This window comes from Phyllostomus hastatus, unplaced genomic scaffold (assembly GCF_019186645.2).
Source record: "Phyllostomus hastatus isolate PE091 unplaced genomic scaffold, TTU_PhHast_1.1 phas_contig_17, whole genome shotgun sequence".
NCBI classification, from domain to species: domain Eukaryota; kingdom Metazoa; phylum Chordata; class Mammalia; order Chiroptera; family Phyllostomidae; genus Phyllostomus; species Phyllostomus hastatus.
Window position 1 is genome coordinate 364,284 of NW_025333664.1, and position 24,515 is coordinate 388,798.

The window sequence follows — 24,515 nt, forward strand, 5'->3', positions numbered from 1 at the left end:
CACACACCAGAGTTCACAAAGCACCTTTATGGAGACAGTGCTGGTTCCAGTGCTGGTTCCGAGGAATAAATAGGGGGCGGGGCTCAGGGCGCTGGGAGGAACCGCTTCCGGACGGCGCGCTCCATCCTGGGCAGCCCCGCCGCCTGCAGGGCCTGCAGCAGCCCCTCCACCAGCGCCCCGGGCCGGGCCTCCCGGAGCTCCGTGAGCTGCTGCCACAGCTGCTGCTGCAGGGACACGCGGTCCTCCCGGGGCGGCAGTGGCCTCCACGCCCCGGGGCCAGCCAGCGCCTGCTGCAGCTGCAGGAGCCTCCGGAAGGAGAGGTTCTGGAAAGCCAGGAAGTCCACCAGGGCCCGCTCGCACTCCTCCGTCCCTGCGGGGAGGTCGGGGCGAGGTGAGGGCCCTGGGGAGGCCGTTGACCAAGGCAGGACCCCTGTGCCAGCACCCGAGAGGGACCAGCTGGCTGGGGTGGAGGGCCGGCAGGTGGGAGAGCCCAGGACATGGGTGGGGCTGGTGGGCTTCAGCCCAGGGTGGGATGGGGCAACTGCTGTGACCACCAGCAAGCTGTTTACAACACTCTGGGCCTCCGTTTCCCAGTGACGGGCGGGGAATGGCGTCACCTGGCACCACAGAAACCCTCAACGTGCTCTGCGGGGCCACCGCCCGCACCACTCAGTGGGGCTGCGGGGCCCTTGACCCCACGAAACCGGAGGCACTTCCCGGATGCGCACCCAGCCCCTTACGGGTCCAGGGCCGGACGGCCTGAGGGCTGGGGGTGGGGCACACACTGAGCTTGCCACCCCCAGACCAGTCACCCTTCACTCGCCCCGGCTCACCTGCGCCCCTCCAGTCCCACGGTGCCTCCGACTCTGGGATGCTGAGCGGGAACCCTGGGCAGCTGGTGCACATGGCGTCGTGGAAGGGGGAGCCCGGCACGTTGAGGGCCAGGCCCAGGGCCGTGCAGTTGCGGTGGGGCTGGCACTGCTCTGTGCTGGAGCTGTTGGCGGAGAAGGTGCCTGGGGGGCACAGCTGGCACTGCGTGTTCTGGGTCGGGGTGCCTGGGGGCGACACGGGAGCCTGGGGTCAGAGGGAGCTGGGGCATCCTCGCTGGCGGAGGAAGTCCCGGCGCCACCCACGGAGCGCCCGCCACCCACCGAGGGCGACCACGCCGTAGCCCGGCAGGCAGGGGGCGTGCTCCAGGCAGAAGCCCGAGAGCTCGAAGAATCCGGGGCGGCAGCGGCAGGCGCGGTTGTGGACGGCGGAGCAGGGCCGCGCCTCCTCCTCGTCCTCGCCGCAGATGACGTTGCAGTAGCGGCAGCGCTCCAGGTAGTTCCAGAACTGCGTGTAGTGCTGCGGCGGGCACGGGCGGCACGCCGTGGGGCGGCCCCGGCTGCACGGCCGGTGCACGAAGGTGCCGGGGGGGCACCGGCGGCACAGCAGCTGCTCCTGCGCGTCAGTGTCCCACACCGGGTAGGTGGGCGCGTCCTCTGCCCCCCCACGCGTGGCTAGCGCCAGCAGCAGACACAACAGTGCCCACAGTGGAGTCAGGGGCGGCCTGTCGGGAACTTTCATGGTCCTCCCTGGGAAGGGGCGGAGGGACTGGACGAGGAAGCCTGCCCCGCCCAAGTGACCGCTACCTGCAGCCAGCGGAGTGCTCCACCTCCGCGGCCGCCTCCTATAAGGGCGGCCTCACCACACCCCAGGGAGGGGCCAGGGCCCGGGGTGGGGGGGCGGGGGGCTCCGTTGGGACCCAGTCAGCGTGGGCGGTGTCCCAGTCTGGTTCTGCCTGGCTCAGTCCTCCGGAACCCAGTGCGGGGGCCCACCCTGGGGGCTGTCCTGTGCCAGAGACGGCTCGTGACCCAGTGACCGGGCCTGGGGGGGGGCGGGGCGCTCGCGCTCTTCCCGCTGTGCTGTCACAGGGCTTTCCTGTCCCGCCCTGAGGATGGAGGCTGAACCGAGTTTGGAGAGAGTGCTCCGCAGCCCTTGAGGAAGGGGGTGGGGTGGGGGGCACCCATGCAGGCGCACCCCTTCCTTCCCGGCACCTCCAACCCACCCCCGAGCCCAGGCCACGCGGAAGGCGTCCAGGGGTGCCAGTGCTTTATTCGAGAGCCTCTCCCCCAACTGAGAGCCCACTCTCCGGGCCTCCCAGAGCAGGTCCCCGGACGGGAGCAGAGGGTCCCCCTTCCTGCTGCAGGACCCCGAGGCCCCACCCACACGCCAGCAGCCAGGGAAACTTCTTGGGAAGCACCTTCCCGTGGCCCCCCCCACAGGAGCTCCGGGGCTTCCCCCAGGCAGTCTGGCCCTGGCTACCAGCTCAGGGGCGCCCTGTGCTTGCTGGACCGGCCTCCCTGATGGGCAGGCTCTTGACCAAGGGGCTGCTGCTGCTGGGCCTGGCCCCCCCGCCAACAGGCAAGTGTCCATTCTATGTCCAGGGAGGGGGCGGCCTCAGCTGGCGAAGCCCTGCCCTGCACAGTCTCCAGAAGACCCACACGGTGCTCTGCTCCTGGCAGTGGGGCCGCGGGTCTGGCTCAGCATGTCCTCTCGGGGGCCTGTGGACACAGAGGGCACTGGATGCACAGGCTGGGTCCCCCAGCCCCACAGCGGGTGCTGCCCAGGAGCCAGGGCCTCGAGGCCTGGCCTCGGCTTGCCGGTGTGGGAGGGACACGGGCAGGGGGCATCCCCTGCCTTGCCACCAGGGGCCCCGAGGCCTGTACCCAGCAGCCCTTTCGGAGACCTACCGTGCGCAGACTGTGTCTGTCTGCGGGGGCTGCTGGGGGGCCGGCCGGGATCCTCTGCCCCGCTGGCCGGCTGCTGTCCCAGGAAGGAGACCTCGCTCTGTGTCCTCTCTGGCCTCTCTGGCTTGGAGGGGCCTGGACGCAGAGGCATGAGTCCACGGGGCACCTGGCACCGCTCTGCTGCCCACACCCGCGGGGCAGAGTGGGGCTCCCCAGTGACAGGACGGGGCGCCCTACCTGGCTCAGTGGCCCCAAGGGTGAGGTCGGGGGGAGCCTGGGAGCCCCCCTCCTGGGGTCCCGGTGGCCGGGTGTCCGTGGCCGGGGTGCCGGGGCGGGGCCGGCCAGTCAGGTCTGCACACGTCTGCCGGAAGCGCAGCTTGTGGTGCGGGCGCACAAACATGCCGAACCCTGCGAGGAGAGTGCTCAGGCCCCGCCCCCCGCCCCCCACCCCGCACCCCACGTCCCCTCGGAAACTTGCTCTGCAGCAGGGGCAGGTCTTCGGGCCTCGAGGTGGTCAGCGCTGCCACCACAGCCACCACCTTCTCGTAGTCGTCGTCCAGCTTGTAGGCGGTCAGCGCTGCCAGCAGCTGCCTGCAGCCTGCGGCCCCCAGGGCCCTGCGGGCGTCGGCCAGGTAGGCGCTGGCGGCAGGCTGACAACGCTTCTCGGGGCTGGGAGCCCCGCAGCCCTCGTGCAGGCGGCTGCCGGCGTCTCCTGGTGGGGAGGGGACATGGACCGACCACAGTGGAGCCCCAAAGCACCCTCGCACCGCCCCCAGGAGGGCCCACCCCTCTGGGTCTCAGCACTGCCCCCAGTGGTTCTGGTCGGAAGCCTTCTCAGAGACCCAGTACCTTCAGGGGGTTGCCTGCAGACCAGGTGAGGCCGGCCCTGGTTCAGCTGCTCTCCGGGGTCCAGCTGCCTGGCTGCACCCTGGGACAGGGTCATCCTGGGGACAGGCTCCCTTCGTCCTGAGGAAACACGGACACAGGAGTCTCCCGGTGACCCCAGGGTCTCTGGGCACCCCCCAGGGAGGAGTGGGTCGTGCAGGGCGGCGGCAGCTGCTCAGAAGGGTGGCTGCAGGGATGCCTGGTGGCCCACACCCAGGAGGGGCGGCGGCTCTGGGGTGGAAAGTCCCTCCTCGGGACAGTGGGACAGCTTCCAAAGCCGCCCCCGTGACATCTGTCCCCAGGGAAGCCCCTGCCCAGGGCACGCTGCTCACCAAGGAACAGGCCCCCAGCTCCGGGGTGCAGAGCCCCCTGTTGGATGGGGGCACAGCAGGGCTCCAGGCCCCCCATGCTGTGCGCCCTCTCCGGGAAACAGGAGGCTGGGCCCCATGCCAAGACCCCGGGTGCCGCCCCCCCAGGTCTGAGGTGGGGGGTCCTGCTCACCACCACGGTCCAGGGCCGGCCGTGCCCCCCGCCTGGGAGGAAGGCTCTGCGCAGGAAGGGGGCCGCAGCCCCGGCCGGCCAGCTGGAGGCAGAGCCCCTCGAACTCCTGCCTGTGGTGCGGCCGCACGAACTGGCAGAAGCCTGTCGGGAGGGGGAGGGGAGTCGGGCACGTGGGCGCCAGGCCAGGGCCACGGGGCCAGGCCGCGGGCCGCCCACCGGCACCTCCCCCCGGGGCGGGGACAGCCCTGCGCCCGCCCGGGCACCTCGGATGAGGCCTCGGCTCTTCGGGTCTTCGGCGAAGAGGGGGCCCAGGTGGCCTGCCAGGGCCTGCACGTCGTCCGAGCCCTTGTACTCCCGCAGGGCCCGGGCGAAGCGCTCGAAGCCAGCCTGGCCCAGCGCCTGCTTCACAGCTGCCATGAAGTGCTTGGCCCTGTCCGCCCGGGCGCCGGCTGCCGGCTCCTCCTGCGGACACACGGCCGGGAGCCCCATCAGGAGCGCCACCCTCCAGGCGCCCCTGGGCGCAGCCAGCAGGCGGTCGGGCGTCCCCCTGAAGGCGGCCGGGCCGGGCCTGCGGGGAGGCCGTGACCCTGGGGAACACGAGAGCAGCTGGGACCCCCTGGGCTGCCCACCCCCGCCAGCAGCGCCCCCGGCGCACGGCTGGCGGACACTCTGACCTCGGAGGACACCCCCAGACCCAGAGACGGAAAGGGCCCCGTGCTCTGCGCCTGGTGTGCACCCAGGCCTGACTCAGGGCCCGGGAGTAGGAAGGGTGGGGGCCCGGCAGTCCCACCCCCACCTCCCCCACCCTCTGGGCACCGCCTGGCTCTTCCCAGAAGCGAGACAGACACAGGCGGCCGCGGGGCTTTCCAGAGGCTTCCTGGCTCAAGCTGTCACTCAGCTGCTCTGAACACGGACCTCCCCACATGCGGGCACACCGGCGCCCACCTCGCGCCAGAGCCAGCCCTGCCAGGGCGGTGGGGGCAAGGCACCAGCTGCCAGCCCACCCCGACGCAGCCTGTGGGGCGGGAGCCTGGCCCCTGCTGCTGGCGGGCGGGTGGGGCCTTCTGTGGAGGGAGCCCCAGGGTCTGCAGGGCCTGGATCCAACCACACGTCTGCAGAGCTCAGGGTGTAGAGGCTGCCCCCAGAGCAGGAGACGTGCAGGCTGGTGCCACGCTTCATGGGGGTTCCCAGCCCCACAGTTGGAGGCTAGAGGGAGACAGAGGCCCGGCACCCCCAAACACGGAGACGAGGGGGCAGCAGGCCAGTCTGGGAACTGTCGGGACCGAGAAACCACATCCGGGACTTGCTGCAAAGGGTGCAGCCAGGACGAAGGTGGGGGGTCACTCCCCCACATCAGCCCCTCAGCTCTCGCGTCCAGAGGTCGCCCCTGCCCCGCAGACGGCAGAGCCAGGGGGTGCGGGCTGGGCCGCAGCCACCCCAGGCACGTCTGTGGGTGGCTCACCTACCTGGCAGCTGACCACCCTGATCTTGCGCCGCCCTCCGGTCGGCCCCCCAGCGGACCTCTTCGCCCCGGGTGGGGGTGGGCTGGAGCGGCAGGGGGCCTGGGGACGACACGGCTGTGGTCCCCACCCGCCCTCAGGCCCCCAAAGCCCTGTGCGCCACAGCACCGGCCCCCCCTCCCCGAGCCACACCACGGCCTCCCCTGGGGCTGGCTAGGGGCTGAGCTGGGAGCAGGGTGGGGCTCCAGGTCCTGCGGTCACTGGCTGGGCTGGGCGGGGGGCACCGGCAGGACTCGGGGTCTCCAGGTCCGGCCACAGTGAAACACAAGCCACAGGACAGGCGTGGGGTCAGGCCACCGCCAGGCTCCTGGAAAGGGCGCAGCGGGGCCGGGCCCTGAGCGGACCCGGGCGAGAACCCCCACGGGGGCGTCGGGGCGGGGAGCGTGGCGGCGTCTGAGCAGCGCCCGGCAGCTGTGCCCTCCCCGGGGCCCGGCCCCCACACCTCCTTCTCTGCAGGCTCGGCCTGGGCCCTGGGCGCTCCGGCCAGCTGCTCGCTCTGCTCCAGGGCGGCCAGCAGCCCCACGGGCCTTCGCTGGACGCGAGCCGGCTCCTGCCCGTACTCCACACACAGGCCGCCCTCGGAGTCCTCGGCGGCCCCGGTGTCCCCGGCGTCCGGCAGTCCTGTGGGGAGCCCAGATGTGGGGCCCGCCTGGGGGGAGGGCGGGGGGCCAGCCGGTCCCTGGCTGCCGTGAGGCCGGCCTGCCACCTGCCTCCTGGGAACAGCCCCTGCCCGGCCCCGCCCCCCGTCGCCCGCCACACGCACCTGCGGGTCCCCGCCTCAGGCTGGGCACGTGCACGTCCAGGCTCCTGGCCTCCCTGGGGGCGAGCAGCCGGAGCGACGTGGACCCCAGGGCAGCGCCTTCCCCGTCGCCCAGGCTCGGGGCGGCCAGGGGCGCCGGCACCGGCATCTGGACAGTCACAGACACGTGGGGTCTGACCCGGCTCCTCCCGGGGGCCGGGGGGGGTGGCGGCGAGGACATGGACGGCCAGACGGCGGGGGCTCACCGTCTTCTGGGCGACCCGGAAGAACTGGGCCACGTCGCGGATGACGTGGCCGAAGTGTTCGTACACCTTGACGTGCGGGCGCACCCAGGATGGCAGCTGGGCTCTGGAGTCCGCGCCGGTGAACCTGGCAGGGACAGGCCGTCGGCCCAGAGCCCCGGCCCCCAGCCCAGCACCCAGGCGGGGACCCCGAGGGGGCGGGGGGCCGCACCTGTGGTCACAGAGGAGGACGACCCCGTAATCATGGCGATGCCGGATGACCCGCCCGATGGCCTGGTTCACGGCCCGGGACGCCTGCTGCCGGTACCAGTCTTGCCCGGAGAGGAACTGGGGGGCGGGGCCGGTCACTAGGTGTCCCCGGGCCCCCACCCCACCCCGCGCCCCAGGGGGCCCCTCACCTGGCCTGCGGCCCCGCTCCGGCCCTTCATCTCATCTAGAAACTGCATCTTGAGGACCACCCGGGGGTCCTTGCGCGGCGGGTACGGGAGACCCGTGACGACCACACCTCGGCCGTTCATGTCGGCGAAGTCCAGCCCCTCGCTGGCCTGGGGACGAGGCGGTCGTCGCGCGCCACCCCACCCCGGCCCGCCGACATGCACCTGTGCCCGCCCGGCCGGCCAGGGCTGCCCTCCTAACTCGAGCTCGCTGGACGTGGGGCCCCAGGGGAGGGACCGGCCTGCCCCCCGCCCACAGCGCCACCCCCAGGGCCAGGGTGTCGGCCCCCACGGGCGGGGAGGTGGGCAGTGAGTGGGGGCCCCAGACCCAGCCTCACCTTCCCCCGGCACACGGCCAGAAAGGCGGCCCCGCGGGACCCCGGGGCAGCGACGCTGGTGTAGTAGGCGCCCATCACCTGTGGGGACAGGCGGGTCTCCTGAGCTGCCAGGCTCCCCACCTCCACGCAAGGCCCTGTGCCGGTCCTCTGAGGCGCGGACTGTCCCAGCCGGGCGGCCGGGGTGACGTCTGGGAAGCCTCTTCGTGGCCCCAGGCCGCCTCGCACCTGGCACCTGGGGGGCCTGGGGGCAGGGGAGCCTCGCTTCCCGAACGTCGGCTGCCACCCCCCTGCCCCCGCCCCAACTCCCCAAAGCAGCAGGCCGGCACTCCCGGCAGGGGCAGGGGCAGGGGCCAGCCCAGGGCAGCGGGCCCCCGGCGGGCTCGGACCTCCGAGAAGCTGCCCTTGCTCCGGGGCTCCACAAACAGCGGCTTCAGGGCCTCCAGCTTCCGCACCAAGTCTCGGGCCTGCGGGGGGACGAGGGGACGGAGGGGGCGGGCGAGTCAGGGTCCTGAGGCCCGAGGGCCACGGCGGCCCCACGGCGGCCCGGGGCTCCCCTGCCAGCCACGCACCCGCCAGAACTCCAGGCTCTTCTCCAGGACGGGGTAGGAGGGGAAGAAGACCAGCAGCCCGTGGGGGACCACGCGGGCGAAGTTCACTGGGAGGGGAGCACAGCAGCGGCCAAGGTCAGCGGCGGGGCTTCCTGAGGCCCCCGACCGCCCCCAGACCCCACGGACGGACCCGGGCCGGGCCACGCCGCCGGGACTCACCCAGCGCCTTCCCCAGGGAGGACAGGCACCCCTCGGAGAACCTGCGGGAGGAGGCAGAGGGCTGCGGCCACGGCACCCGGCACTCAGCGCCAACCCCCCCCCACCCGGGCCCCGCTCCCCACCCCCAGCCTGCCCCGCCGGGCCCCTACCGCTTGTCGAAGGCGGAGCTCAGCTGGGCCCGGTCGGGGCCCCTGGGGACGACCCCCACCCAGATCTGGTGCCTCTCGATGACGTGCGGGTTCTCCAGGCAGACGGGGAAAGGGCTGGAGGCAGTGGGGTCCCCCGTGAGCTTCCGCTCGCCCCGCACGCGCAGCCCCCACCCCCGCCCCCCACCGCGGGACCCCGCCCCGGGCGCCTCACATCTGCATCTCCAGGGCGAAGGAGGACACGGGGGCCAGCGTGCCGCTGGTGAGGATGAGCACGCGCGCGCCCTGGCGGACCAGCTCCCGCATGCTGCGGCCGGGGCTGAAGCACCAGTAGCTGAGCACCTTCCCTGCGGGCGAGGGGGGACTGGGTGCGGCCGCCCCCCGGGAGGCCCTGGCCGCCCCCCACCAGTCTCCCTGCCACGGCCCCACACGCCGTTCCGATGGAGGGCCCCCCCCCCGGGGCCTGGGCGGCGGGAAGCAGACGCAGAGGAGCCCTGGGGGCAGGCACAGGGGGCACCTCCAGGGGGGCAGCCCAGGCCCCCGGGGGACCCCAAGGCCAGGAGCGCACAGGGTGGGGAGGCCAGGCTCTGGGAGGCAGGACGCCTGCCCCAGGAGAGCAGAGCGGTGACGTCCCCGCCCACGAGGTCCCCTCACAGGCAGTGGCGGCCCCTCAGCGCCGGGCCCCCGGGAGGCAGACCAGAGCCCCCTGCGCACTGCCCGGGGCTCTGGGTGCTCTGGAGAGGGGAGCACAGCCCAGTGACTTCAGACTCGGCCCCTGAGGTTACTGGGCCACAGGTCAGCAGGGTCAGCGTTTCCAGAAAAGGACACGCCACCTTCAGGGGCTGGAGAAGCCCCTTCCACTTCAGGGATGCGTTCCACTTCGGGGGGGCCCTGCCCTGCGGCGCAGAGGACGGGGCAGCGGGGGCGGCCTGCCGGGCCTGGGCCAGCCCCGAGCGGGACTCGGGGGGTCGTGTCCCCCACCCCTAGGAAGACGGAAGGACGAGCAGGGCGGTCCGACCACGACTTCCCAGCTCGGGGCAGGAGGCCGTGGGGGGCGTCTTCTGGACAAAGGTCGGTCCGCACGTCAGCGGGGCCCGGCTGGCGTCGCTCTGCGGGGAGCACGGCCTGACCGCACGCCTCTGGAATGTCGGCATCCGTCCCCTCGGGGCCGGGAACCCTGCCCCCGCCCCGCGGTCCGCCTCCGCTGCCGCCGCCCCCCCCCCAAGGGCTCTGCGTGCCTTCCCTCGCCCCCGACGGCCCCCCCCAGTCCTGTGGCCCCTCGGCCTCCCCCTCCGACTCCGCTGGGAAGGATCGGCTGTGCACCAGCCGCTCGCCGGGGCGACCTGGGGAGACTTCACGCCCGGGCGGCTGCGTCTGCTGGGCCCAAACACACACGCACAGACCCCACGGCCGGGATCGGACCCCTCCCCACCGGGGCCGCGCGTGACTGTGGGCTCCGTGCACACGGCTGCTCCGTGACTGGGGGGGGGGGGGGTGCTCCGCACCGCCGCCTGCACTCGCCGGGTCTGGCCGCTCCTCCCAGCCAGAGCGGCCGCGGCCGGGATGGGGTGAGCCGGGAGGAGCCGGGAGGAGCCGGGGCTGCAGGCCCGGCCTCAGGGAGCGCTCCTCTGGGCGGCCGCCCCACCCCACCCGCCTCGCAGGGGGGCCGAGGGGGGGCCGGTTCCCTGCACACACCTGCCCAGGGTGTGGCCGATGCTGAGAACACACACACCCCCTCCCAGCACTGGGGATGCGGGTGGTGGCCCCTCGCCCCGGCACCCGTGGGGCCCCGGCACCCGTGGGACCCCAGAGTGGAGGCCCAGGCCCGCAGGGAGGGCCTCCTGGGGCCACAGACACTGTGCGAGGAGCAGACTGGCCCCTGCACGGCCTCGCCCACCCTCCCAAGCTCCTCCGCCTGCTCAGCCCCACGCCACACAGGCAGCACCCCGAGGACCCGCAAGGCTGAGAGGGGCCAGCAGGGGCGTGCAGGCGTGGAAGGGGCACTGGTGTGCTGAGGGGTGGCTGGGACGGAAGGCAACCCTGACCACAACAGGACCGTCACTGGGACCTACTGGGCTACAATCCCCACCCAGGGGCCCCAGCAGGACACTGGCTGGGCCCAGCCACGAGAAGAGGGTGTGGCAGGCTGGTCCAGGCCACCACAGCGAGAGCCACAGAGCGCCTGGCAGAGACCCTGCCCCGAGCGTCGCGGTAGGTGGCGAAGCTGACGCTGAGAGAACGGGGTGCCTGAGCCGCGGCAGGTGTCGGGGAGGCAGGGCCGGCACCAGAGGGGCCTGAGGCGCATCGGCCAGCGGACCCTCGGATGCGGCCCCCAGGCCTGGGCGGTGGCCTCAGCTGGGGCCTGCCCACGGCGGCCCGCCTGGTGGAACGCCACGACACCCCTTTTCAAAACCACCCCCGGTGGTGTGGGGGCTCTGCGGCGCCCTAGCTCGGTGGGCCCCCCACCCCCTGATGCCTGCCTGGCTCACACAGGTCTCTGAGAGGGAAGGCAGGCCCCAGGGGACAGCTGGATGCAGGTTGGATGGGCTGGGCTCCTTGCTGGCTGGGCAGAGGACCGTGTCCGCCCCCCGAGGGGCCGTACCTTGCTTCCTGGTAGCCGTGGCACTCCAGGCGTCCGACCGCTGGGCTGTCCTCCGGTGACTGGTGTCGGGGTGGATGTGCACCTGGAGGGGTGCAGGGCAGGTGTCCCGACACCCTGCACACGGGAGACCCCAGCCCACAGAGCGCCCCCCCCCCCGGCGGCCCCCACCTTGTAGGACTGAGAGGCCTCAGGCCCCCCCGCGGAGCTGGGGCCCCTCTCAGCTGGGTCCGTGCCGAACACGACCTGGAAGGCGGGGCGGTCAGCAGGACGCAGCGGAGGCGAGCAGCCCCCACCACCCAGGACGGACAGTCAGGGAATCGCCGGCGCCACCCCTGGCTCAGGACCCCAGGCCAAGGGACGTCGTGCATGGCAGCTCCAGGTCACAGCAGCTTCTGTGTCCAGGGGTGACGTGCCCCCGTGTCCCCACCTCTCCCTTCCCCACGCCGCATGTGACCCCTTGCACCAGGACAGCACCATCCGGTTTGCGTGCAGCCCCGTCCAAGGGGCTCGGGCACCCGTCCTGCCGCCCACAGGCCTGCGGTTGGGCCCTGCCACTGGCCTCTGTGACCCCGAGGCCCCGGGGACACCTGTGTCATTGACGGGCCCGGCAGGGGAGCGGAAGGAAGCCCCCAACTCCCAGCAGGAGAGGGGCAGCCGGCGTCCCCGCAGCAGGCCCGTCCTACCTGAATGATGTCCGCGAGCTTCTGCAGGCCCGCCGTGTTGGTGAACAGCCCCGCACCTGTTGGGGCAGCGAACACTGACCACCCCACGGTGGACGCACCAGGGTCTGGGCCTCAGGGGCCAGGAGCCCCTGGCACAGAGGCCAAGCTCCACCTCCCCCAGCACGGACATGGCGTGGGACCCCTGCGTGGCAGGGCTGGGTGGCGGGTCACAGCTCGCAGGGGCTTGGGAGGCCGCCCGGGACTCACGTCCGGCCAGGTGCTGGATGACCTGGTCCAAGGAGTCCAGGATGCAGCCCTTGGTCTGGGGCGTGATCTGGGCCTCGGCGAACAGCTCGAAGATGTAGCTGCGGGAGGAGACCGGGCTGGGCCCTGGGAACCTGACGGCCCAGCTCTGAGCTCTTCCCGGCGGGCAGGCCGCCCGCAGGGGGCAGGCCTCTGTCCCCAGGAGCCCTGGGAGGGACAGCACCTCCCAGCCCCAGGGCCCAGCCCCAGGCCGGGGACCCCTGCGGCGGTGGCTCTGGGCCGGCCCCCAAAGAGCAGCCCTGGAGAGAGACCGGGGGGAGAGTGCCGGGGATGGGGCCGTGTGTGGTGAGGGGCAGGCCGAGGAGCCCACTTCAGCTGGGAGGCGCCTGGGGGCCCACGAGCAGAGCGGACAGGCAGCCCGAGCTCCGGAGCCCCCGGCACAGCCTGGCCCTCAACAGCCCGGTCTGGGCCCCCGTGCGGCGGCGAGGAGAGTTACAGCCGCCGCGGCGACGAGCGGGCATCAGCCCACGGGAGAGGAGCCCACTGCCCTGCTGCTCAGGAGACCAGGAGCCTGCGGACCGTCCAGAACGCTCTGGGCCCGCTGGCGCCCTGGACGTGCGGCTGGTGGGACTGCGCCTTCCGCCCCACAGAGGGCGTGCCCGGGCAGGCACTGCACGCTGGAGGAGGGGACCAGGGCGGCGGCCCAGGCCGGGCCGGCAGCCCCTCGGGGGCTGAGAGGGAGGCCTCACTGGGGCAGGAGGCCTGCAGCCCCCACTGGGCAGCTAAGTGGGGGGGGCGGCACCGCCGGTACAGAACCCCGCACGCGTCTCCAGCCCCAGGCGGGCCCTCACCTCCCCGGCTTGGTGACCCCGCTGTCATCGTCTCCGGGCAGCGGGACGGCGTCGATGGCCCCCTCGAGGCGGAGCAGGATCACTGCGGACACGGGTGCTCAGGGGCGGCCCCGGGGCGGCCCAGGGGCAGCGGGCGGGCGGGCGGGGGCGGGGGCAGGTGGCACTCACTCTTCAGCTTCGCGATGTCCTCCAGCTGCATGGTCAGCCCTGGGGGGGGCGGGGGGGGAGAGCAGTGAGCTCGACCGTGCCGTCCCGCCGGCTGCCCATGGCGCCATGCAGCCCGAACCGTGAGCGCCCCGTGACCCCGGGCGCCCAGGGACGCCGCCTGCCACCGAGGGCACCCAGGGCTTGGGGCGGGGGGGTGAGTCCAGGCTGGCGCAGGACAACCAGAGGGTGGGTGTCGGGACCCCTCGGCGGCTGCGGGCCGAAGGGACACAAAGGGACGCGGCGCCAGGCCGCGGCAGCGAAGGGGCGCCCGCACTCAGTGAGGAGACGCGGTGCGCGGAACCGTCGTCCACACCGACACGCGCGTGCCCCCTCGACAGAGAAGTCCCCCCTCCTGCGCACAGGGGACTGGCAGCGAGAGTCGAGAGCACCTGCACACCAGGGGCCGGGAGAGCCGAGGGAGAGAACGAAGCGTCTGTCCCACCTCCGGAGACAGCGGCGTCAGCACAGAGCACGTGGGGGAGCCCCGGCCCTGAGCCCGACCCCCGACCCCCGGGGCAAACGGAGCAGCAGGGTGGGCACGGCCCCGCCCCCGCCAGAGCACCCACTGTGCGCTCCTGTCTGCCCTCAGGCCTGAGTAACGGCAGCCGGAACCAGAGCCGGGAGCCCAGCCCGTGGCCCCCGGTGGGCGGCGGCCGCACCGTCTCCTGCCTGCCCCCCCCCGCCCCCCCTCCCCGGCAGCGTGGGGCGGTCTGGCTGCCCCAGCACTCGCAGTGCCCGCCCCGTCCTCCGTCCTGCGCACGGCCGCCCTCTCCCGCCCTGGTCCTGGCCACCTCCCTGCCGACAAGCCACGCGCTCGCACCAGGCACCGGCACCGCTTCTCCGAGGAAGCGTGAGCCGTGCCTCCCGCGGGCACTGGGTTCTCGGCGTCTCGCCCGAGCACATCCCCCCATGGCTCCCAGAGAGCGGGGGGTGGGGGGGGTGGGGAGCATCGACGCGGCTGCCTCCCCTACGTGTCCAGACCGGGGATCGAACCCACAGCCCAGGCACGAGGCCTGGCTGGGAATCGAACCCGCAGGCGGGGGCGAAGGAAAGGTGTTCTGACCGGCCCCTGGTCAGCGGGCCGGCCGGCCCCCCGCAGAGCTGCAGGGGCTCGGGACACTCTCTGGACCTTGACCAGGCCCCTAGGTGACAGTCTGTCCCCGGAAGCACCGGGCTTTCACTCCTGACAAAGTCCAGTTTGTGGTTTCTCGGGGCGACTGGGCTGCTGGGGTCACTTCCAGGGAAGCGCTGGCTGGGGTCAGGGTCACGGAGACAGCCACCGCGGCGAGCGGCCCCGGGGCGGCTGGACTGCCTGGCCTCCTCCCAGGAGCACGCCGCGCGAAGGAGGGGCACGGGGGGACTCTGGGGACCCTGACAGGACGTGACAAAGGGACATCTGACGTCGGGGCTCCTCCTGCTGGCACGTTTCTGAGAAAAACACTGGACGAGTCCCAGCGAAGGGACACGCCACAGAACACCCTCCAGCAACGGGCGCCGTCTGGCCGCGCCCCAGGCGAGGGGGGGCTGAGGGAGGCCCTGGGCCGCCGGGCGGAGCCGGGGCAGCAGTCCCCACACAGGGACCGCCCCCCCCCCCCCCGGGCCGGGCTGCTCTTGCCCAAAGTGTCCGGCCACACGCAAAGGAGAGGACGCTCCGCCCCTCATAGCAGGGCCGGTGGGAATCAGACAGAGGTCCCTCCCTCCCTCAGGAGAGCTGCCGGAGCGAGAGAGGCCGAGGTCACATGGGGCTGCCCCCGGCCTCGCTCCCCCTGCGGTGGGGGCCCAGCCTGGGCTCCCGCCTGCAGACACGCCCACCGCTGCCCCCTCGGCCTCACTTCTGGGAAGTCCCTGGAGTAAACAGCTCACACCCGACGCAGGTACACGCACACGAGGTCACTCATGGCAGCCCTGCGTGTGATTGCAAAACACGGGAAATGACCCGGATTCCCCGAAAGCGGCGGCGGACCGGGAAGAGCCCCGGGAGGGAACAGGACGTCTGTGCCGGGGGCGGGGGCGGGGGCGGGGGGGGCCCCACTGGGGAGTAAGTGCGCAGCGAGCACAGCCGGGCGCGCGCGCACGCGAGGCAGCACAGAGGGCAGAGGCCGAGGGGGACGGGGCCTCTCCCGAGCGCGCGGGGACTCCGTGCGTCTCACGCGGCTCCACGGGGGGAGGAGTGGGAGGGGGAAGGTGACGGTGGGGGCAGGAGGAAAGGAACCCTGTGAGCCGCACGAGACACCCCGTGGGGGGGGGGGGCGGCCAAGAGAGGGCTGCGGGGCACGAGGAGGTGGGGCGGCGGGCGCAGCGCACGGTAGGGCCCCCGACGAGCGGCTCCGGCCACGGAGAAAACCTGCCACACGGCGCATAGCACCCACCCACGCCGGTCGGCACGGAGACAGCACGGCCACTGGGCCCCCCAGACGGGGGTCCCTGAGAGACTCGGGGCTTCTGGGACGAGGCACTCGGAAGGAGGGCCGAGGTGGGTCCCACCCGAGAAACACGGCCCGGGGCCGCGTCCGCCGAGGGCCCGGAGCAGCACCACCACCATCCCCCCGGGCGCCCGTCCCCAGTGTTCCCGCCACAGGCAAACGGGTGGGGGAGGTGGGGGTCCCCAGGCAGGCCCGTGGGCCCGGCCCTGAGCCCGTCCGGGACACAGCAAGCCCGTGTCTGTGGCGTGGCCGCGAGTGACTACCAATCTTGGTGCACTGTCCGCCCTTTTCTCTCCTTTTCTCGGGCGCACACCCAGCGCAGTCTCCAGAGGCGCCCACGGGAGGCTGGCGGTGAGCCCGCCATGGCGTGCCCTGGGCCCCGGAACCTGGGAGTGTGTGCCCCACACTGCCACGCCCACCACAGCTGCCTGTGATGGCCCGAGGAGACCTCTGGGGACAAACCCGGGAGCAGGGGGCGCGTGGGCCACGCTCGCGGGTCCCTGAAACCGCCTCCACTCCTGCCCGGCAGAGGGGGGGCACGCGGGCAGGCGCGGGTTGGGGGGGACGTCTCCGGAAAACGCCGGGACGCCGGTCGGACCCACCCCCGCCCGCGGGGCCCTGGGCGGCCGGCCCCCGTGTCCGACCCGTGAGCTCACCGGGGCCGGGGTCCAGGCCGAAGTCCGAGCGGAGCTCGCCCTGCTGCGCCGCCCGCGTCTGCTCCTCCAGCAGCCGGTCCAAGACGTCCAGTCCGGAAGCCACGTCGTGGGGCGTCAGGTCAAAGGACGCCGACTCCTCACACATCTTCTCCTGGGAGCCCGAGCACGCGGCGTCACGGGGGGCCCGGGGGCGCGAGAGCCTGGCCGCCCCTCCGGCCCAGGCCCCTGAGTGAGAGCCACTGGGCTCGGGCGGCCGGCGCTCTGGGACCGGAACCCCCCGCGAGAGCCCAGGCCTCTGCTGCTCTCGGGGTCCGACCCGGCCCACCGGGCGCTGAGGTGGCGGCCACCGACTCAGAAGGCCACGCCCTCACAGCCCAGCCCAGGCCCAGGCCAGGCCGCCCTCCCTGGAAACACAGAGGCCGCGAGAACGGGCGTGCCGGTGACCGGGAGTGCGGCGGCGCCTCCTCCAGGCGCTCGGTCCCAACATCCAGGGCCGCGGGCGAGAGTCCCCGACACTCACCACGTTGTGCGCCTCGTCGAAGATCACAACCGCCCCCTTCAGGTCGATGCCGTGCGCCCGGCGGCTCTGCGAGGGGAAAGGACGCAGGGCGGGCTGGAGACGCACGGGGCGGCCGCGGGCCCCGGGGCCCCGAGGCCAGGCAGGGGAGGGGGAGCCGCCCGCCCGGCCCTTGGTCAGGTCTCTGCTGCCCTGAGATCGTTAGCCTTCCGGGGGGGTTCCAGAACCGGCTCGTCAGTCACGAGTTCGCTGCTCTCGGGGGAGGGGGCTGGCCGCCCCGTTGAAAGCGGGATTTGGAGAATCACACACAGCCCTCGGCAAACTGCCGCCCTCCGGCCCGGAGCGCCCCTCGCTGGGCCCCTGCTCCCTTCCCACCAGCCCCGAGGCTGCGCCCCCGGCCCAGCCCCCGGGCGCTGCCGGCTCCTGCGCCCGCTCGGCTGCAGGGCACGGCCCCACACCCGGCGCCGGCTTCGCTCCCTGCGGCCTCCCAGACCCCGACGTGCGCCCACCACAGTGGCTCTGTCACCACGGCCCCAGGACGCCATCGAGGCCGAGGCCACTGGGCGGGGGACAGCCCCAGTGCTTTCACGACTCGAAGCTCTAACCGCTGGACCGGGGAGCGAGACGCCCCTGCACTCAAACAGGAGGGACCAGCATCCCCAAGGCCGAGCGGGAGGACGCCCCGGGGCTGCCGGACCAGGGCAGGGACAGCCCAGGCTGCCCCGAGGGCCCCTCCCCGGGCTGGCCTCGTGAGCCCTGGCCAGCAAGGGGCGCTGGGGCCCCCACACGGCCGCCGCGCCGAGGGAGTCTTGAACCCCAGGACCCCAACCCGTAAGGCTCCGACACCCCTCGCGAGCCTGGGGCGCCCAGGGCCGGGGGTCGTCCTGCACGGCTGGGCCCTGGCCCTCACCTTGGCGTCCAGCAGGTAGTTGTAGGGCATGAAGACGATGTCGGCCTGCGTCTTCAGGCTCCGGGCGAGGTAGTACGGGCACACCCTGCACGGCGGGAGGACCAGCGGGAGGGTGTGAGCGCGCACGGGCCGAGGCCGGGCAGGCGTCCAGGACGCGCGGCAGCCACGCTGGCCACACGCTGCGGCCGGGTTGGGCGCTGCGTCCTCAGGCGGACACCGCACGGGTCGGGGTGGGGGTGGGGACACGTGCTCTTCCCCGGGAGCGGGGCACCATTTAACACCCCACGAGAACGGACCCCTCGGCCCTGATCTGGGCAGATCCACGTGGTAAGGGGAATGGGGCGGGGGGGAGGGGGCCCCAGCGCGCAGAGAAGTCACCAGCCAACACCAGGGGGCGGGGCCGTGAGCGGCGGGCGCGGGACCCAGCCCTGAGAACCAGGCCACGGAGCCTGGTGGGCGGGCTGAGCGCGGGACAGGGGCTGATCCCCCCTTACTGTCTGTCTCTCAGCTGCTCCCCCTGCTCAAACTCAACGGCTGCTGGTTTCGAGATTAAAACGGGAAAGAAACCTGCATGTCCGCAGGGAGCGGGAGCCCCCCCCGCCGAGGGCGGCACTTACTTGTGCTGGTTCCCACTCTTGACCAGGTCCTCGATGTCCAGGATGGGGGTGGCCAGGTCCTGCTCCAGGCTCTTCTCTGGGGGCACAGGCAGGAGTGAGCCACAAACCCCCCCCAGTCCCCAGAGCGGAACAGCTCCCATGAAGTGGGCAGAGGGGGCGGCCACCCCGAGGGCTTCCCTCAGGGCAGGCCCGACCAAAGGCTGGACAGAGGGGGGCGGGGCCGAGAGCGGGGGCGGGGGGGGGGGGGCGCACAAAGCAAAGGAGGAAGAACGCCTTCAGTGCCGCCAGCACCTGCAGGACCGATGCAGACAGGACGCCGACCGAGGCCGCCCGGGCTCTGGGCCCCGGCCACGCGCCCTGCCCTGCCCTGCTGGGCCAGCGTCCTCCGTGCCGCAGAGCAGAGCAGAGCAGAGCAGAACAACGGGGTGCGGAGCGAGTCCCGGGGCCCAGCTGAGCAGCAGACGCCTGGGGGGGCCTGAGCCCACGCTCACGTCTGGCACACGCCCCACCGGTCCCCCCAAGGGGCAGGCACAGGGTGCCTCACCCCGAGAGGGGAGCCCCAGCCCAGGCCTGGGGAGCGCTTCGCTGTCCTGCCCCCGCCCACCAGGCCCGCACCCCTGGCCCGGCAAACCCAGGCCGGCGGCAGCCTGGGGGCCGCCCATGCTGGGGAGTGCCGCAGGGCCCCCGCTCCACCCCCCGGTCAGGGTCTCTCTCAGTCCCAGCCCTGGGGCAGGGACAGAGGGGACCTCGAGCCCCCAGGCCACAGAGCACAGACAGGAAGCCCGTGCTCAGACAGGCCACACCCCGAGCAGCCTCCCCTCCACGGTGTCCGGCTGACCCGGCTGACCCCACTGGACGCCCAGTGCCCAGGCTCCTCCCCGGGGCCGGCCCCACGGGTGCCCCTGCCCGACGGGCACTGGGCCACGGACCCCCAGAGGGAGGCGGACCCTCAGCACGAACCCCACCGGCCGCCAGCAGTTCCGGCCGAGGCAGCCCCTCCCGTCGGGGGCGGCGGTGGGGCCCTCCCGAAAGCCGCGATCCGACACGGGGAGCCAGCCTGGCCAGCGGGCCTTTGCGAGGGGGCCGCCCAGGCCCTCTGTGGGCCCACCTGCACGCCATGCGGCACAGGCCCCACCTAGGGGACGGGGCGGGCACCTGCCTCGCCCGGCCGAGAGTCCCAAGGGGCACAGCCGTCGGGCCGAGAGGCCCGAGCCAGGCCCCTGCCGCGCCGCCCAGCTCCCAGCCGCCGCGTGCGGACCCCTGCCGGCGGCGGCAGCGGTGGTCCCACGAGCCCCTCACCTTCCACGTTGTTGTAGAAGTGACAGGAGCGGCTCGCCACCTTCTTGCGGCACAGGTGGATCTGGGGAGGGGGGACGTGGGGTCCTGGCTTGTGTGGTGGCCAAGGAAGGGCAGGGCACTGGGCCGGCTAGTGGGCCCACTGGACGCTGTGGGCACTGCCCCCACCCCAGCCAGCCTTTCACCCACCGCCCCCCACCCGGGGACACACCCAGGGGCTCCGAGAGCCGGCAGTGCCACCTGGCCGCGCCAGAGCACCGGCGGCACCCAGGGACCCACCTGCAGGTGGCTGCTCTCCTGCTTCTTCACCTCGGGGTGGATGCACAGCTGCTCCCGGGAGCCCAGCACGCTCACCCTGGGCCTGCGGGGGGGCGGGGGCACAGCCATGGGGGCCAAGAACCGGAAGGCAGTGCCACCCAGCAGCAAGGGCTGTGCGGGGACACGCAGGGAGCACCGGACACTTGGCTCCTGGGGGCAGCCAGGCGCAGTGGCCATGGCCAGAACAATCCCCAGACCTGGGAAGGGCTTCCTCCCAGGTCCGCCCCCGGCAAGCAGGGAGCCCAGGCAGGGGCTGGGCAGGGGGCAGACTGGACAGAGCCCACGCAGGCCCGCTGCCTCCTGCTGCCTCACAGGGAGGCCAGGCAGGGCGCCAGGACCCCTGCAGCTCTGGCGACAGGCCCGAGGCAGAGCCTGGCTCCCGCTCACGTGTGCGACTGCGCAGACCCACACTGCCGCGCACACCACAGGGCCGGTGAGCAGCTCCGGGTGCAGGCCGAGGTCCTCGCGTAAACTCGAAGCTGCTCCCCTCAAGCAGCAGGTGTTGGAGGCAGCCCGGCCACGAGCGGGCGCAGCGGGCCCTTGGGCTGGGGTCCGGGCACAGGCCCCTCAGCCACCGGGCCGAGGCCACGCCCCCCGTAACCCCGAGGCAGGGCACGCTGCCTGACGCACCGGTAGGACGTGTTCCGAAGCTCGCCGATGGCCTGCGTGAGCTGCGAGTGGGTCCTGGAGGCATAGATGATCTTCGGGATGTCCGCGTAGCAAGCTGCCCAGGCATGAGGAAGCAGGACAGTCGCGGCTCCGCGAGACACAGTGTCCCCGTGCCCTCGTGTGCCAGGGCTAGCCCAGCCCCTCAGGTGGCCGAGTGCCGGACGCCCGACCCTGGGGCCGGACGAGACGGGGGCATCCGCAGTCTCCTAGTTCGGCCCAGACCCCGGGCCCAGGTGTGCAGCCAGGATGGCGCACAAGATGTGATGCAGCAGCCACAGCACCGCCCACTCCTCCTGCTGGAGGGCCCCGCCCACCCTCACGCCCCGCCCCCACACGCCCCCGCCCCCTCCGCGGTGCCCGCACCCCTGCGGGAGGACAGGACGGGGGCTGACCTGCGGCATCTCCCTCTGAGGCAGCATTCCCCCAGGACGACAAGGGGCGGTCGGGGAAGAGCTCCCCTGGGGTCCTCTCGGCGATCTTGCGGGCCGAGACGGCGTCGCGCAGGTGCTCCCGCCAGGCCAGCGTGCTGCAGAGCAGGCACAGCGTCTTCCCGGTGCCCGTGGGGCTCTCCAGGACGCCGTTCACCTTCTGGACGGGGAGCAGGGGTGAGGCTCCGCGGGCGCACGGCGTCCCCCGAGACAGGCCCGCGGCTGTGCTGGGCCGAGCCCGCCCACCAGACGACCAGAGCCCCAGCGACAGCGGGCGACGCCACAGGAGGCATCCACCTTGAACCGAGGCTGCGGCCTAATTCAGCCCTCCCTGGCAAACAGTTTGCAGAGTGTTTTCCAGCCCAACACAAATAGTAAGGTGACTGATGAGGTGCCGAGTCCCAGAATAGGAGCTCGTTCTGCGGTGCCGGGTCCAGGCCGCCACACAGTCGGGAGGACCCCGAGGGCCTGCACTGCTCCCACACGGAGCCTGAGCAGGAGGCCCAGCAGACGGGGGGCGAGGCTGCGCCCGGCTCCTGGCTGCAGGGGTCTGTGCCCACAGCAGCAGCCTGGCGTCTGGCCGCGTTCAGCCCCAGGCACCTGGGGGTGGCCTGAGCAGGGGGCGCCTAAGAAGCCCCGCAGAGAGGAGTCTGCACCCCTTCCACCTCCCGGCACTCCCCCAGGTTTAAAGGCCGCGAACCACGAGGGCTGGGCCCCGGCTGCCCCTCTACATGGAAATACGCCCTCCCGACCCTCACACGGCCGGCTGCTCCTTGTCACCTGGCTTCAGCCCAGACGCCACCTCCTCCCAGAGGTCACCTTGCGTCTGGTCCCAGCACTCGTGGCCTCCTGGAGTTACCTTTGCTTCGTCGCTATTCATCGTCTCTCCTACCCACCTACACCCTCGGCCCTACTGATGACTGGGTCCCACGTGCAGAAGGGGGCCTCCCACCCAGCAGGACCAGGTCCCAGGGAATAGGAAGCCCGCCCCGCCCCGCCCCGCCCCGCCCCCCAGGCACAAGCCTCACCTTCTGCAGACACTCCAGGACCTTGCTCATGTACTCCTCCTGGCATTTGTATGGCGGGAAAGGAAAATCCACCGTCACACCGTTCAGGGTGATCTTGGGCATGGCGGCCGGTTCTCGGGAGGGCGCAGAGGGCGGCTGAAGCGCGGGCTGGGTGGGCGTGTAAGACAAAACCCCCTCTGCGTATTTGAGGGCCCCGGCCACTCCGGGTGGGTGACGCCAGCCGGAGGCGCCTGGACGGGACGCAGCTCTCCAGGGAACTCCTGCAGCAGAGAGCGGGACAAGACCGTCTGGAGCCAGCCTTCCAGGAGGCCAGGCCACCAGTCACCTCGGGCAGCCCCTTCCCACGGACAAGGTCCCCAGGTGGGCCTGTAACAGCCTATCCCAGGGAGCTGGGAGGTGGAAAAGCCAACATCAGCCCTGCCTGTTCCTCTGCGCCCCCAGCCCCGCAACCCCACCCGGCTCTGGGAGAGGCCCCCAGGCTCACAGAGACTGGAAGAGCCGAAGGAGGGCACAGCTGCACGCGCTCCCCTGTAATGAGTCGCTCCCTCCCCCCATACTTGAGAGGCCCGATTCCAGCAGCGTCCCGTCCCAGCCTGCGCGGGTCTGAAGCTCCTGCCCCGGCGTCTCCCAACCCTCCGCCCCCCTGGCTGGGGGCTGTGACCCATCTCTCCTAGGTGGGCAACCGGATGTAGCGAAGGGGCACGTGTGCCTGCTTTAAGCTGGGGGGCGAATCCGTGTGGTCCCCTGCAAATCACTCAGCGTCTCTAGGTCCCAGTTCCGCCTGTACGCCAGGACTCACAAGTCCATCCCCTAAACACTGAGTGTCCCCCCGCTCGCTGCAGAGCCCAGCAACACGGAACGACCACTAAGGGACCGATTCCGCAAAGCGAAGCACCCCGAGCCCACGAGCGCGGAAAAACCACCGGCCCCAGAATGCAGCGCGGCCAAATCGCCTGGGCCTGGGGCGGAGGGCGGCGCGGGGCCTGCCGGGACCTGTAGTTTCGGACGCCGCCGCGCGGGTCAAAGTACCAGTTCCAGGATCTCCGCGATTCTCGGCCCCCTTGTCTCCGCGGGAAGCCTCCCACGACCGGGGGTCCCAGGAATTTGCCCCAGTCCGCCCGAGGCACCACCAGCAAGACCTCCGCCGTCAGCCACTTCGGACTTCGCGGGCTGAGGCGCGCAGCCGTCACTTAACGTCACTTCCGCTCCCAGGTCCGGTCCGCCGGGCGGTGCTCCCAGCGGAAACTGTTCTCCAGCCCGGGGTTCCGCGCTACCCGTGCGGTGGGTCCGGGGACCGGCACTCCCTCGCTCGCGGGCAGGAGCCTGGGGTCCGCCCGTCATCCCCACCAGGGTCTCCATTCCACTACCCCTCCAGGGCCAGACACCTTGGTTGCCTGCACCAGAGCTTGCTTGCTTTATTTATGTATTTATGTATTTATGTGTTTATGTGTTTATGTGTTTATGTATTTATTTACGTATTCAAGCCTCACCTGAGGACCTTTTAAAAATTATCTTAGAGAGAGAGGAAGGGGAAGAGAGAGAGAAGCATCAGTTGCCTCTCAGACCAAGGATTAGACCAGGAATCGAACCCACAACCTGTTGCTGCACCAGACAACCCTCCAAGCATCTGAGCCACGTGGCCAGGGCCCAGTGGTCTTTTTAAGACTCGAGTCTAAGCCAATCACTGCCCTTAAAATCTGCAAATGGCGCCCCTTGCCATGACCCAGCCACTGGGGGCCTCACCAGCCCCTCAGCCACTTTTCAGGTCCATGTCCCCCACCCATCAGGGCGGGGCCGCTCTGAACCCCCAGCGCCTCACACCGGCTGGCAGTCAACAGGGGTCCTGGAGGTCTGTACGGCTCTGCAGGGTCAGAGGTCCTTGTCTAGGGCCCCCAGCACAGTCCAGAGACACCAGGAAGGAGTCGGCGTCGCAGTGATGGTCCTCGGGCAGCTGGTGTGCTGGTGCCAGAGCTGCTGGTGGGCTCATTTCCCATCCCCCTGTCTCCCCGCGGGCAGGCAGGCGTCCGCGCTGCTGCTTGAGAGCTTGCTTGGGGGAGCCCAGGACACAAGCTGGCTCCCACCCCACCTGCCTGTTCCCGTGAGGGGACTGGAGAGTGTCCATCTTGGCCTCTGAGTGAGGAGCTCGGAGAAGATGGGGACACCTGGCCACACGCTTGCTGAAGGCCCACCAACCACAGGCTTCGCCACCATCCATGCAGGCTCTGGTGGGTTTGTCCTGACGACCTCTGAGATAAGTTAGATTTTTTAAAGATTTTATTTACTTATTTTTTTTAGAGAGAGGAGTAGAGAGGAAGAGAAATATCTATCAGTTGCCTCTCATATACACTCTATCTGCGGACCTGGCCCACAACGCAGGCAGGTGACCTGACCAGGAATCAAACCGGCACCGTCTCGGTTGCAGGCCAGCACGCAGACCCCTGAGCCACACCAGCCAGGGCTGAGATAAGTTCTTTCTTTCATATTCCACACTTTACAGGTGAGGAGGGAAAGCACAGGTGGTTGGTAGGTTGCCCCGAGCCAGCAGCCAGCAAGTCTCAGAGCCAGGAGTCGCCTGCTCCCCTCCACGCCCTCCCTCCTCTCAGAGCAGCGGCGTTCATCCCCCCCGGAAGCCCACGGAAGGGACTGCCAGGACCCAGAGCCCGGGGATGAGGACCCCACGCCCCTGAGCTGACGCCTGAGCTGCCTGGTCGCACATCATGCCCGGGAACTCCCCAGCCTCCC

General features: G+C 71.8%; 2 protein-coding genes across 2 annotated transcripts; both read right to left on the bottom strand.

Annotated features, from left to right (window-relative positions):
* Window positions 1-12: 12 nt before the first annotated feature.
* Window positions 13-1,665, bottom strand: TNFRSF6B (TNF receptor superfamily member 6b). Its single transcript, XM_045832899.1, has 3 exons — window positions 1,152-1,665; window positions 834-1,055; window positions 13-370 (listed from the first exon to the last, which is right to left on the bottom strand). Exons 1-3 carry the CDS (start codon window positions 1,567-1,569, stop codon window positions 84-86), a joined length of 927 nt encoding a protein of 308 aa, XP_045688855.1. The 5' UTR covers window positions 1,570-1,665; the 3' UTR covers window positions 13-83.
* Window positions 1,666-2,077: 412 nt separating this feature from the next.
* On the bottom strand, window positions 2,078-22,977 carry RTEL1 (regulator of telomere elongation helicase 1). Its single transcript, XM_045832897.1, has 35 exons — window positions 22,803-22,977; window positions 21,774-22,033; window positions 20,710-20,905; window positions 20,279-20,372; window positions 19,610-19,691; window positions 19,334-19,394; window positions 18,035-18,110; window positions 17,418-17,502; window positions 16,511-16,576; window positions 15,991-16,141; window positions 12,873-12,911; window positions 12,705-12,786; window positions 11,857-11,954; window positions 11,611-11,666; window positions 11,096-11,170; window positions 10,928-11,009; window positions 8,540-8,672; window positions 8,329-8,442; window positions 8,180-8,220; window positions 7,982-8,067; window positions 7,799-7,876; window positions 7,413-7,490; window positions 7,039-7,185; window positions 6,852-6,967; window positions 6,644-6,767; window positions 6,402-6,546; window positions 6,081-6,259; window positions 5,585-5,680; window positions 4,382-4,580; window positions 4,119-4,259; window positions 3,582-3,698; window positions 3,211-3,444; window positions 2,970-3,140; window positions 2,736-2,867; window positions 2,078-2,546 (listed from the first exon to the last, which is right to left on the bottom strand). Exons 2-35 carry the CDS (start codon window positions 21,873-21,875, stop codon window positions 2,443-2,445), a joined length of 3,780 nt encoding a protein of 1,259 aa, XP_045688853.1. The 5' UTR covers window positions 21,876-22,033; window positions 22,803-22,977; the 3' UTR covers window positions 2,078-2,442.
* Window positions 22,978-24,515: the final 1,538 nt, after the last annotated feature.